At 31.5% G+C, this 14964-nt stretch overlaps 1 protein-coding gene across 4 annotated transcripts in view; it reads left to right on the top strand.

The window, feature by feature from the left end:
• The window catches only part of LOC147073965 (neo-calmodulin-like), a 106310-nt gene extending 91346 nt beyond the window's left edge, over positions 1 to 14964 (top strand). For all 4 annotated transcript variants that reach the window (XM_085944808.1, XM_085944807.1, XM_085944809.1 and 1 more), the window contains 5 exons: positions 9528 to 9561; positions 10545 to 10646; positions 11695 to 11830; positions 13525 to 13673; positions 13945 to 14964. In XM_085944808.1, the coding sequence (XP_085800934.1) occupies positions 9528 to 9561; positions 10545 to 10646; positions 11695 to 11830; positions 13525 to 13673; positions 13945 to 13976 (453 nt within the window). In that variant the 3' untranslated portion in view covers positions 13977 to 14964. The remainder of the gene's footprint in view (positions 1 to 9527; positions 9562 to 10544; positions 10647 to 11694; positions 11831 to 13524; positions 13674 to 13944) is intronic.

Here is a 14964-nt window from a genome sequence, read left to right as displayed (position 1 = left end):
ATACTTTATCGCTATTTAGAGCACCAATTGACAGAAATAGAATAACTGAACTCATCGCCGACGTCCTATAAAGAATATGACACAAAAAGAAGAAGAAAAGGTATGTGTGGAACCGAAGAAACAGACCATAGTATATTGTTTCTCGAAACAAAATTAGATTAAACCATTACTTAGGAAAAAAGTAAGATTTTGTTCTGATGTTAAAAAACTTAAATTCTAACCTTAGTACTCGTATAATATATAAAATGAAAATTTTTTATATGTTATAATATTATTTTAGTATAGAATTCAGCCCTAAAAATGACCGAGCGACTTAGGTGTCGGCTTGTAATGTCGTTGTCCCAGGTTTAAATCCTAGTTCTGGTAAATATATACTCTTCTTCTTCTTCTTGGTCTTGCACTCATGGCTGAGGATCGTGACCACATTTAAATTTCACCATCCTTTGAGCGACCTTCTCAATCTTCCGCTTCTCTCAGGGCAGAATGGATGGTGCCTCCAGTCAGCTCTTTCACTTGGTCGCTTCCTCTGCTTCGCCTTCCCTGGAGGCTACCCAAAACTACCAGTCTCTCCAGGTTGTTCGGTCCGCGCCTGACAGTATGTCCAAAAAACTGCAGAATTTTTCTCAGACATATCGTCGAGAGCCGTTCCTTTATCTTCAGTCTCTGGATGATTGACTGGTTCGTCTTGTGCTCCGTCCAAGAGATGCGAAGCATTCGGCGCCAACACCACGTCATTTCAAAGGCATCAATTGCCTTCCGTTCTCTTGCCTTCAGGGTCCACGACTCGACTCCGTATAGAAATATCGAGAACACTTATGTTTGCACAAGCATCATTTTTGTGGCAATCGCATTAATACATACATTATGTTACAGTTTGTGTTTGGAGTCAGTGTATAGAGCAAGTAGCAAGGAGCAAGATCCAAAAACAAAAATCTATTAATACAAATCTCCACTCTGTGGAGGCCCTTGTGATCATATTATTAGATATGGTGAAAAGTAAAAAAATAATATAATTATTCTGCTATGAAAATGGTTTATTTTATATTATAATTTGTAATACACCAAAAATATACCAATTTGAAAAAAAAATCAGAGAACTATTTCCACAAAATTGTTCTTTAACTCACAAACACCGCAATTCGGTTACTGTGATGCAATCACTAATTTGTAACGAAATTTCTTAACAATATACAACTAAAATGTTATATTTTCAAACTCCGTTAATATAGAAGACCATTTTTGATTCTTAAACGTCATCAAGACCTTAGATTTTTTTTTGTTTTTATGTACGCCTTACATAATTATTTTCCAATATTTTGTGGAAAAGGCGATATTAACATTTATTATTTAATAAAACTAATGTTATTAATATACAAATCTCGCCGGAAGTTTCAATAAATCATTATGTATTTTATTTGAACTGGTTGCAAGCTAAGTAGAGACTGTAGAAATATTTTTAAACATGGTTATTTCTATATTGTTAAAAATAAATATTTTATTTCTAAATACTTAGCGTCCAAATAATTCAAAATAACCTCAACCCATCGGACATTTTCAGATAATCGACATGTTATTATAATATAAAATACTTAATTTTTCTCTACAATAAAAAATACTTGACTGATTTTAATATTAAACCATGTAAATATAAAAAAGCTTTCTATAAAAAAATATTAGAAAATTTCATTTCAAATTTGTTAGTTATTTCACTTGAAGCAGGATCTGATCCAATTAACCCCGGTCTACCCTATTATAGGAATAGTATCTTTGTGATAATAGAGGTAGTATAAGTAGATGCTCTATATATTATGAACTAGGTACGCTATTTTCTTCTTGTCTGTTTCGAAAATTCAAGGAAGTAGAGTAAACTGAAAGTGATCGCTTCATAATTATTTTGTTAAATGTAAATTAAAATTTAGTTTCACAATCAAAGGTGCCCTTCAAAGATTTTTTTTTTTAAATCTAAACCTGAATAATCTTTGTATGAGAAATATTTGTGTCATTTTAATGCCATAAGTACATCTCGTAATCATGCGAATGAACATTTTAATGAATAAATCACATACTTAACATATTTTGATATCTTAGAGGTGAATTATTTTAAAAGCCTCTGTATTAAAATTGAGAATAAAGCCTTATTTCGTTTCATAATGAGACATATCTATGGTTTTAACATTTTTTTCTTTTTTGTCATTTCTACATACTTTTTTGATGGTTATTTTATTATTTTCACACAGTGACTTAGGTGGTCGAATAGGCTAACTGCAGGTTACGGGTACGATCCCGTGGTTAGCAAGATACGTATTGTTTCTCCAACGTGTGTTTGATCTCTTGCTATGAAGTAATGGGTTGGCCAATCAGCTAACAACTACTCGACTCGTAGAAAATCTGTTTATATAACATCTTTCGGATGATAGTGCGTATATTGTTGGTGTTGATGTTGATAATGGAGGAGTGAATTATGAAGACTGTAGTTGCGAAGGAGGTAGGGAGGATAGGTAGGTAGGAGAAGATAGCGAAATTTATGTTCATATTGACAAGTGCAGTTTATATAGGTACAATAAAGATAATAATATAGCCCGAGGCTCGGCGATACTGAGTGACAGTTACACGATCAAGATAAACGTGAAGTAATATTCACATCTCACATCTCACATAATCAATCCTCATATCCACACACTCATCCCCCAAACATCTAATGAGGCTCGTGTGTTCCGTTTAGGAGCGAATATGGTTTTTACTATCATATTTACTTAATTACAGTACACCTAAATATAAATTTTAATTGTGTTTATATCGGTAGTCTTAATTTTGGTTATTCTTTTACTTACTTATCCTATTTAAGCTATGAGCATTATATAATCAGATTTTGACACCACGTGACATATAAAGCGTCTCACGGTCAGTGGATCATAATAAAAACGGAGTGAAAGGAAGACCACAATTTTGGGATCCTGATTTTAGCCTACTCAGAGATTTGCGATCACTACAATTTCTGAAATCAGTTGCGGTTTTCCGTAAAGCAGCGATTTCTTAACTGGGGAGGCGCGGACTATTGCATAGGAAGGTGCGAACAGTTTAACACAATAATGTAGCCACAGGGCCCACAGGTTTGCAGTTTGCAAGTGCATAGTTTATAAAACGGCAGCTAGTTATAAACTACATAAAAAACATTCCTATAAAAGTTAGGTTGTTTGCAAACCTGTATGAAGATATGGAGACTAATTTTACTATACCTCATATCTATACCATTGTGCATGGCCCCCACAATAGGGGGGCTGACAGGCCCCCAGGCTTGCGGGTTGACCAGTTAAGTGAGATAAACACACCATGTTCTATTAGTAAAACAAGTCGCCTGCGGCGCTATTTCGGTTCCAGACTATTAACATTTTATAAAATATGTATCTGTGTGATACAATTTGATGTGATTGTGTAATATGTGTGATTGATGATAATTCACATGTAGAATTTTATTTTATAATTATTTGTAATGTATTTCCTGGCTATATGGAAACAAAAAACTTTGTTCAATTTTGGTTTAATCGAACTGAAGAATAATATGCTTAATACTTTGTCAAGAAAAGCGATGCAAGTAGGTACTGCTACCATTCGTAACATCATATTTATGCTAAACGGAATTTTCTGCATTAGATGCAATGAAATCCATATATCGAGTAGAAAAAAGCGCTTTAATGTAAAAATGTATTTAATGAAATAAAGGGAGGGAGGCGCCAAGATTAGATTTTTTAAAAGGGTGGCGTAGTAACATAAAGTTTGGAAACCACTGCCGTAAAGCATGCGATGCGGTCGCTTCGTTAAGGAGATCCTACCAAATTGTTAGTTGAAAAAAATGCATAGGGGGCCCTAAAACTTGTCAGCGCCTCAGATCTGCACGTATCAAAAACCACCGCTATTTGAGAGTGAGTTTCGTGACAATGTTCTAACCTACAATATTTGTTTTAAGATTTTACCTAACAATTTCGCATACAATTTGAGACTCAATGTGACAGGAGATTCATGACAAGTCTACTTAGGGACGTCACTAGCTGTTGGGTCTATCGGGTCGTCCAACCTGGTCGCCTCAAAAGCCAGTCTGGTGGACATCTCTTCACATAGAATGTTTGTCGGTTTTGAAATAACTTTGTTTTGTATTAGGTACTTTTTAATCATATTATTATCTATATTTTTTATTGTTGTCAGTTCTCCGTGCTCCTTTCTTCCATTTCAATTGAAACTCAGTCAAAGCAAACTTGAGTGCTTGGCGATGCGAAGTAATGGATAGCTGCTAAACGTAGGGCCTTATGATTCGCTCGAATAAGGCTGAATGAGGTGCTGGGTGGGATAGTTTAGTGGGTCTATGTTTATGTTGTCAGATTCGAGCAGGGCTGGCACTCACGTTTCGTTTGTTGACATTGAATCCATCCAGTCGAAACGCACACTGTGTGTATGTGGTCCCTTTGAGGATATTTCCCCAGCTGTATGAACGAAAACAATAACACGTTCCGTCGGTTTGGTTGGTTGTGGTTTTTCGGTCGAGGGAATTCTTGTCAAATTGCCAGCCTTGTTATGCGAACTTTCGCTCTCTGAAATATAATGTCTGGTTTCAAAGAACTGAGACGTTCAAAGTGTCTAATTTTGAAATGTTATTAAATTTAGTTGTACAGAGCCAAACACAAATGTATGTTTGTACCCATTCATTAAGCACGGTATTAAGTAAAACTTTTATAAACAACACTGACTAATTAAATACACTGTTACTTTAATACAAAAGTTCGTCATAGTAATATATTATTTAAGGGGGATCATATATGCCAACAGAGAACCTAGCGGAAAAATACGAAGCTTGCAATTTGAGATGTTTGTGAATTTTTATTACATTATTTTTATGGTTGTATTTATTATTAAAATTTAGTTTATTAAATTTTCAATTTTTCACCGTTTAGATTTTTGAATAATTCATTGTTTTAATATTTTTTTATATCTTTTTAAAAAACATCGATTTTTATAAAAAATATAAATGTGTATAACTTGAATTATTTTTTTTATCATTTTAGGCGTATAAAAATTTAATTAACTGTGCATTTTTCATAATTTTCTTGCCAAGACAACTATTGATTGTAATGCTTTATTTTTTTAGTGCAATCATAGAGTTCTTTAGTAACTAATGTTTTTAAAATTCACTGCAAAGAAAAAAAGTTTGTACGTACCAAATCGCATGGTGCCAATTTAGCGCATGTGCTTTGACTGTGCAATTACGCTATCACTTTTTCAAAGGAGAAAATATCGGGTCATAATGCAATAATTCCTAATAATATTTCAGAGATGTAATTTCTAAATAAATTTAAAACAGTCTTATATTATTACAATAATGAAAGTATAAAAAAACATATGATTGTCGCTTGTATTTCTTAAATATTTCAATGCAAACGTTTTGATATTTCGTTTGATATGACGTTTAAAAAACTTTTAAACATTTTATAAGTGAACGAAAGTTTAAAAAAGAATATTTCGCTTTTATTCTGATGCATAATAATGTATATCTTTCATTATGTTTATAACTTATTTTATTTTTTTAATGTTTGCTATGCGAAAAAGCATCTCGAAACCCTGTGATACTTTTTTAATATTTGCACCGATGTTTCTATATAATGACAATTGAACACCATCGAATAAAATCCGGGTTGAACCATTGGGTAAAAACCGCGATTCATTTACGATTTTCCAGTTTTTCTGAAGTATAAATATTTTGTATTAACACGTGTCCCTTGAGCTTGTTACGTGGCTGACTGGAATTTATATTTGTGGTATTTCGCAATGACCTTGCTGCGTTTGTTTTTCTTTAAATTTTCCTTTTATCAAGAATTTAATTATTATGGTTTTACATTATAACCATGGTTATAAGAATCGCAGTTATGTCCTTTTTTAAATTGACTTAAGAATAACACGTATAATATAATATAGATATATAAGTATTTTTCCGTTAAAATATGAGGCGATTTCCTAAAATCAATGGTTATAATTTTTTTAGAGTTAGTTTTAGAGGTACCTAGCTGTTAAGATTCGACATAAATAGTGCACACTAAACTTTATCAGGCATAGTTATTGCTTTTCATTGAACTAAGAATACAATTTGCAAATGATGCTGGTTAGTTGTTAAAATTCAATTAAACCCTGCCTTTACCTAATCATAATAGTTTAGGTATGCTATGGGCGATCCGACAAACATTGTGCACACTTTTTCAGTTATACTTATTTGTTTTCGTTGAATTAAGAATACATATTATTATTATTACAGGTGGTGTTATGTAGTTAGTTTTTTTTTAAATTCATTAACGGCCCACGTGCTCGTCGTAGGTCAAAATTGAGTTTTTATCGTATTTTCAAACCATGATCCTGGACACTCCTTAAACGTTGTAGATAATCTATTTATATATTTTTGAAGCCTTATTATCCTTTATAGTTATTTTAAACATTTGATGACTGCATAAAGTATTTTTGTTACATAAAATAGTATTCTTTTAAACCTCTCGCTCTAATGTTTTAGAATATAGTCATATTTCGGTACATAACTGTGCAGTGGTGTTAAGATTTTTTACATTTATTAATTTTTAAACGCACTTATAAAACCATTAGTATAATTTATTATGAGATATTTTTTGTAAAATATTCACGATAAAAAAATATATTGATAATCTCTGTGATCCCAAATTTGACAAGAATTAGGCATTTTATTATTATAAAAAATCAGCAAGATTAACACATTTGAAGATGATTCTAAAGATACTTATTTATAAGCTATGTCTTTGATCATTTAAGTGTAATAAACATCTTATGAATAATGATTGCTTTATAATAATTATTGACCTAAGAATAAGGTAGTGTTTTTTTGAAATACGCCATTTCTTTTGTCATTCCCCAGTGGTTAAGCTACAACATACGGCCGTAGCCATAAATTGACAAACTGTAATTGAAGTAGGGAGTAAAATGATATTGACGTGCGTGTTTGAACATGTACCGTTTAAAAAAAATAAAAAAAAATCGGTTAGGTACATGTTCAAACACGCGCGTTAACATAATTTTACTCCCTACTTTAATTATAGTTTGTCAATTTATGGCTACGGCCGTATGTTGTAGCTTAACCACTGGGGAATGCCAAAAGAAATGGCGTATTTCAAAAAAACACTACCTTATTCTTAGGTCAATAATTATTATAAAGCAATCATTATTCATAAGATGTTTATCACACTTGAATGGTCAAAGACATAGCTTATAATAAATATCTTTAGAATCATCTTCAAATGTGTTAATCTTGCCGATTTTTTGAATAATAAAATGCCTAATTCTTGTCAAATTTGGGATCACAGAGATTATCAATATAATTTTTTATCGTGAATATTTTACAAAAATTATCTCGTAATAAATTATATTAATGGTTTTATAAATGGGTTTAAAAATTAATAAATGTAAAAAATCTTAACACCACTGCACATTGATGTACTGAAATATGACTATATTCTAAAACATTAGATCGAGAGGTTTAAAAGAATATTATGTTATGCAATAAGAATACTTTATGCAGTCATCAAATGTTTAAAATGACTATAAAGGATAATAAGGCTTCAAAATTATATAAATAGGTTATCTACAACGTTTAAGGAGTGTCCAGGATCATGGTTTGAAAATACAATAAAAACTCAATTTTGGCCTTTCGACGAGCATGTCCCCCCTTAAGCGCTGCCAAACCAAACAATAATTAATAAAAAAACATTCTTCTATATATTAAACATCTAAAATAATGTGTGGTTTAATGGCATAATTTTAGATATTTTATAGATAAACGAATATTTTTTGTCTATCATCTAGGTACTAATTTAATTTTAAAAAAATAGCAAACACTATCTGCACATTGTAGTATAAGTTCAATAAAAACAAATACGTTTGACTGACAAGGCTTAGTGTCAAGTGTGCACTATTTATGTCGGATTTAAACAGCCTATCATTTCGCCACTGTGATCTATACCTACTTAGAAAACTCACACCCCACAGTAGACGTGTGATCACTAATTAATAACCAATTAATGATATAAATTTATGCCTATTTATGTGTAATTTTATTTTACTTATATTTATTTCAGTAGTGTGTTTATTATTAAATAATAATAAGTAGATTGGTCTAAATTAAAAATACGATGGAAAAAAATTTACCTTAAACCAATCATTTATGAATGAAACACAAAAACCTCGTTTATCTAAAGTATTGAATTTAATATAATAATAATACGGGCACTTACATTCGACACTCGCCTGTGGGTGTCACAATTATTCACAGTGACTGGTGGGTGAACATCTCACCAATGGTTATAGAATATAGGTACAGGCCTGGGGCCTTATGTTGTAACTTGTGAGTTGAAGTCGCCCGGTCGACATGACGTCATATGACATCATTGTGACGTACTACCGGAGTGAGTCAATAGCAATCGAGAAATTAACGCTACTCTAATACTGGCGTTATTCATTGTCTCCATACACAAATAGGTGTTTCAGAATAATAATATCTACGGTGAGCCATGGCATTGGGCGGCTCGCTTCGATGCGTGTATTGAGCTTACGTCACAATTACCTCATGTCGTCGGGTGACTTCATGTCACAAGTTACAACATAGACACCCTGGTGTACATCGCAAAAATCAAACAGCGGAGTATCTAGGCTCTATCTATGAGTAATGTACGCGGAGAAGTGGGGGAAATGCAGAATTACAACTAAATATTTTGCCTATTAATTTTAGCCAAATCTAAGAATCGGCAATGCTAGATGGAGAAGTTATTGCGTTTTCAATCGATGGCTGCGAACTTAACCCTGGTAACGTCATCGTCAAAGATTTACTTTACCAATATTTTTTATTTCTATAATTATAGCTTTTTTTGATAGTGAACAAACATAATAATAATAATATGTAGCAATTGGAAATGTTATAATTACTGACGTAATCGTAAACTAAAATCATAGCAGATATACCATTATTTTTAAACAACCGAAATACAAGATGCTTGTTTGCAATATAAATTACATTGATTGAGAATTATCATGCCTGAGGCTTTATGTAAGTAAAGTAAAAGAACTCTCTTCTCGTAACATAAACAAATTATGCACATCATTATTTACGTGTGTATATTAAAATTCTCATTTAGTATAAAATATAATATATTAGATATATATTTTGAAAGTACCTATAATTCACGAGCGTGTATTTATTTTCGAATTTCATTCGATTGCGTGGCGCCCAGTTGTCCCGGCGCCGAATCGTCTTAGACTCTTTTAACATGTGACTGTATAATATACCTACATACTCTCTAAATTCCTTTAGAACAAGACGATCAGTTATTGATTAATTAAAACACAGTAAAATGTAAATTTTCAATTAGCAAATTTTAAATAATTACATCATGTCTAAAATAATAATTGTTAATTATATAGTTATATTAATAATATTACTATTTTTCATAATGTTTTTTTTTCTTTCATTTCAGACAGAGTATGGGCTCACAGAAGATCAAGTTGCAGGTAAATAAAATTTAATTATTTTTTTTAATTAATTACAATCTCGATCTAAAAATATTTATTTTATTTTATGAAATAAACAGACATTGAGACAATAAATTTATTAACTGTCATATTCTAGGGGCGGTTGGTTATATGAAAGTATGGTGAGGCAGGCTGGTAATCAATTTGCGGCAAAATTAACGTTAACATTATTAATTATATGGGTACGTTATAATGACCAAAGTAAATCCTCCGTGATGCCCTGCATTTTTTTTTATCGCGTCGCTATTTCTCGTAAGTTGTCGGCTATTGTTGGCCTGCTTCATTCAGTTGTATGAGAAAGCCGATTCGTTGCCCCTCTTTTTATTTAATACCTCTATGGTCATATTATTAAGCACAGTGAATGTATCTACATAATTATTTAGAGTTTTGTTGATTATATGCCCTGTTTACCTTATTAACCATTAGTAAAGTTAAGGATGAGTATTAATTATTATGTATTGATTATGTACTAATGATGGAATTACGAACAATTTAAACAAAACAATATTAAAGATGTTCTAATCAATCAATAGGTAAACCCAAGTATCTAAAACCAATAAAAATTAAATATTTTTTGGTACTCGTCGGTTATACGGAATACAGCGGAAAACGCATTTTGAAAATACCCGATATACTGGATTATTTGTTAGTTTGGGTTAGTTTAGGTTAGGTTAGATTGGGTAAGGTTAGGTTAGGTTAGGTTTGGTTAGGTTAACCTAACAAATAATCCAGTTTATCGGATATTTTCAAAATGTGTTTTCCGCTCTATTCCGTATAATCGAACAGTACCATTTTTTTTATTACAAAGATAAAATTACAACTTATTTTCGAAAGAAAAAAACTGTTTTGAATGTAACGTTTTTATAATTATTAATTAATAATTATTCGATGTACATACTAATATTTTATAGACACAGACAAATATCGTATCGTCTAATGGGATGCCGCATGATTGCTTTCAGAATTTAAAGAAGCCTTCATGCTATTCGACAAAGACGAAGATGGCACCATCACCATGGCTGAGCTGGGGGTGGTCATGCGATCTTTGGGACAGCGCCCTACAGGTAATCACAACCTATACATATAATAATGTTTATCTATATTCTCCACCTGATATACATATAGTTACCTTATTACTCAAATTTAATTAAATGTCTATATTTTCAGTAGGTGGGTACCTAGCTAATGTCTATTGAATTTTTGGTACCTACCTGAACCGTACTCTGAATAACTCTGAATAACATACTCTGTGTTAATAGTATAAAAAATATTCTTTATTCAGTTTAGTGACTTTGAAATTGAAATTGATTTTATTTACAAATTTTATTATAGGTACCTACCACATTCAAACAAGTATCTCTGAAATTTTCTAAAATATTGTTTTCTATTGTTAGGTTAAAATTTTGCAGAATTGCAGTTTTGCTAACATATCACTTAACGGCCCACATGCTCAGCGTATGTCAAAATGGAGCTTTTATAGTATTTTCAGAGCATAACCCTGGATATTCCTTAAACGTTGTAGATAATCTATTTATATATTTTGAAGCCTTATTATCATTTATATTTATTTTAAACATTTGATGACTGCATAAAGTATTTTTATTACATAAAATAGTATTCTTTTAAACCTCTCGCTCTAATGTTTTAGAATATAGTCATATTTCGGTACATCCATGTGCAGTGGTCTTAAGATTTTCTAGATTTATTAATTTTTAAACGCATTTACAAAAACATCAGTAAAATTAATGTTAACATTATAATATAGTGACATATTTAAGATAAAAAAATATATTTTATAATCTCTGTGATCCCAAATTTGACAAGAATTAGGCATTTTATTATTCAAAAAATGGGCACGATTAACACATTTGAAGATAATTAATTCTAAAGATACTGACTATAAGTTATATTTTTGACCATTTAAATTTGCTAAACATCCTACGAATAATGATTGCTTTATAATAATTATTGACCTAAGAATAAGGTAGTATTTTTTTGAAATACGCTACTTCTATTGGCATTTCCCAGTGGCTTAGCTAATATATCACATTACTTCAACTATTTTGACGTTTATTATAATACCGTATTAGCATAAGACTTGATTGCTTACAGAGACTGAACTTCGCGATATGGTGAACGAAGTGGACCAAGATGGCAATGGGACTATCGAGTTCAACGAATTCTTACAAATGATGTCAAAGAAGATGAAGGGATCCGATGGAGAAGATGAGCTCAGAGAAGCTTTTCGGTAAGCCAGATAACTTCATAGAAACCGACAATTATAACATCACGCGCAACGGTGTGAAGAGTTATTGACAGTTTGCAATGCATCGACAATGCTCACAGCATGACACTAGCGTCAAGGTCGTGCATCAAGTTATAGTTGTCGGCGGTAGCACCCACATTCAGCTTTTGGTTCACAGCCTGTAAACTAGGTGCATGTATACTTACATAGTTACTGAATAAAATATTTTAATAGTAATTCAGAAAAAGGTCATTATATTTTATATAAACAGTTAAATATTATGATAGATCTCTCAAACAAAATGGCAATATTGTTTTTAACTTCAACGTGTAAATAGAGATTGTGATTGAGGATTCTCAGTCTCTTAGTCAGAAAAGCTAATAAAATTTATTAGTTTTTCTGACTATCTCTGACATTTAATGTCGAATCTGGAAAAAAATATTTTTCGAAATTTCGATAATTTTCGAATCTTAAGAAATCACAAGCTCCTACGTGTGAGTATATTTAAGTGTAAAAAATATTGCATCACTACTCCCATACTGTAAGTTTAACATTAAGAGACGTACCTATCACTCGTATTTTGCTATGGGGTCTCCAAACTTATCAATATCAAATAAGACACGAAAGAGGTACGTACGTTGGTACGTCGGTTTATGCAAATTGAAATAGCACAAATCGCACACTTCTGATAAATTAATTTTATAAAAGTCAAGAAAATGTAATCCAGCCACACATTTTTTACATGAGTTGCAATACCGGTATTATGAAAACTCGGTTTTCCGCTATCCATACCGGTTTTTGAAATCGAAAATACCAGTGTTTTCAGTATTAAGAGAAATTAATATACCTCAGATGACTAAATCACCCGACAAACATGAAATAATAACAAAGACTCCTTCTGGGTGGAAAAACCGTTGACTTTGGTATTGGATAGATTTTTTTTTACCAATTAATAGTTCTCGCGTTTGGCTTTAGACAAAATTTGGTAAGAGCTTCGATTTCGGTTTCTAGATGGATTTCTATGTATTTCATTTTGTGCAGAAAAGTTGAGGATACTGAGAAAGAAATAAGGGTGGGTATAGGTACTTTACATAGTTAAATGTTTTGGCATATTTTCAAGAAATACCGGTATTTATACTGGTACTAAATATTCTACCGAAAAACCGATATTCATATTTTCATGGGATATTGCAATTCCTATTTTATATGGGCAATATTAGTTAAGTCTTTTTGAATACCTATGTGTTATTACAACGTTTTTCTTAGCTCGTATTCTTATTTGTCCGGTACAAATCTTGCAATCGATTTTAAACTAACTTCCCGACTAGCTGAACATTTTAAACCTTTAGAATATATCACACGATGCTAATGTATTTTTTTAATACTTTTAGCCATCTTTAAGTAGAATTGAAATCATTTTCAGTTAATTCTGTTTTGTATGAAAAGTTATTTCGACACCATTATTGGTTGCAAGGGGTCTGCGGTCCTAGCAACTAAATTATTAATATATACGTGCGTTACTATGGAAATCAATATGACATGTCAAAATGATATTTCAGTATTATTTCTATCAAGTACAAATTTTTTTGATCGTTTAAACTGGTCAAGTCAAGTTTATATGATTCAACAGAAAATTTAAAAACGTTGTATATAAAATGTTCTTTTTATCTTGTAATTATTTTTTGTTTGCTTTCCAGGGTCTTCGATAAGAACAACGATGGGCTGATCTCTTCAGTGGAACTACGGCACGTGATGACAAACCTGGGCGAGAGACTAAGCGAGGAAGAAGTGGACGACATGATCCGCGAGGCCGATCTTGACGGAGACGGCATGGTCAACTATGATGGTTAGTGTAATAGATAATATTATTTATTCGGAAATTATTTAGTATTTTTTATTATTATTTAGTTTAACCAACAGGATCATAATAACAATATTATAATATAGAAAAAAATAATATGTGATGGTCCCTTGTAGTATATATTTTAAAAGGTATTATCGAAATATTGGGTAGGTACATGATACGAAATAGGTTTTTTAAGACTTATTTTCCTCAAAATAATAGATCTGAAGTATGACCCCTTATTTAATTTATTTCCCTCTTCGTCTTTTTCCAGAGTTTGTAACAATCCTCACCTCCAAGAACTAGTGCGCTAGCGGTGCGTGGTCTCCGTGCTCTTCAGCAGCAGGCCACTGAATCCCGAGGACTTCAACACTTGAGATTACAAACCAATTATTTAACATGATTGGATATTATTTGACACCAGCTCTTTACTACCATTCTATTAAGATGTCATCAGTGACAATTTAATGACGACATCAGTGATCATTTCACGACATTTCGTATTGTCGACCCGTCACCTAAAACATACCCAGTGCCCGAACAATTACGGCACACTGGATCAAGTCTATAATAACATTATAATCTTCGACTGAATGTGATGATAGATTTTTACCGAAAATGTAAAGTGTAAAAATTGTTAATATTCCTGGTTTTGAGTACCTACTTTTATTACGATTAATTTTGTAATTTTAGTATTATGTTTCGCAACAATAGTACAATAAATTATATTAAATTCAATTATACAATGTTGCAATTAATAATTTAGAAGTAAATATTAAATATAATTATTATTTAAATCACAAATAAATATATAATTCGTCTGCCGGCCGAATTCGGAACTAAGCTCACTACGATGCAAAAATCACAAGGTGTTGCCAAACGTTAGCGAGCAGCATCTTCACTCTGCAAAGGACTTCAGTCTGTTTATGGAAACTTTCTAATGTCCCTGTTCAACACAGAATCCATTTCGAGCAATCCCAGATTTAAATTTTGGTATATTATATTAAAATAATCAACGATTATTAATTGGTTTGACAAGTTAGTGACTAATGCTCAACCAATAAATTTAAAATGCTCAAAATTATTGTCATTACCGAGAGAAATTATTATTTTTAAATCCATCAAAGTATTAACGTTTATTGAGATTTACATTAATAAAAAATCTATAATCAACCAGATAAGTTTTTACACTTTGCATTCATATTATTTCGGTAAATTATTATTATTTTATTTAAAGAAAATATTATTATTAACTTGTTAAATGGCCATTTTTTTTAAATTTAGATTTATTTAA

Source organism: Rhyacophila brunnea, unplaced genomic scaffold (genome assembly GCF_057557595.1).
Source record: "Rhyacophila brunnea isolate RB1 unplaced genomic scaffold, BYU_Rbru_1.0 scaffold_17, whole genome shotgun sequence".
Classification (NCBI taxonomy): Eukaryota; Metazoa; Arthropoda; class Insecta; order Trichoptera; family Rhyacophilidae; genus Rhyacophila; species Rhyacophila brunnea.
This window is presented reverse-complemented; position numbering and strand designations above follow the sequence as displayed.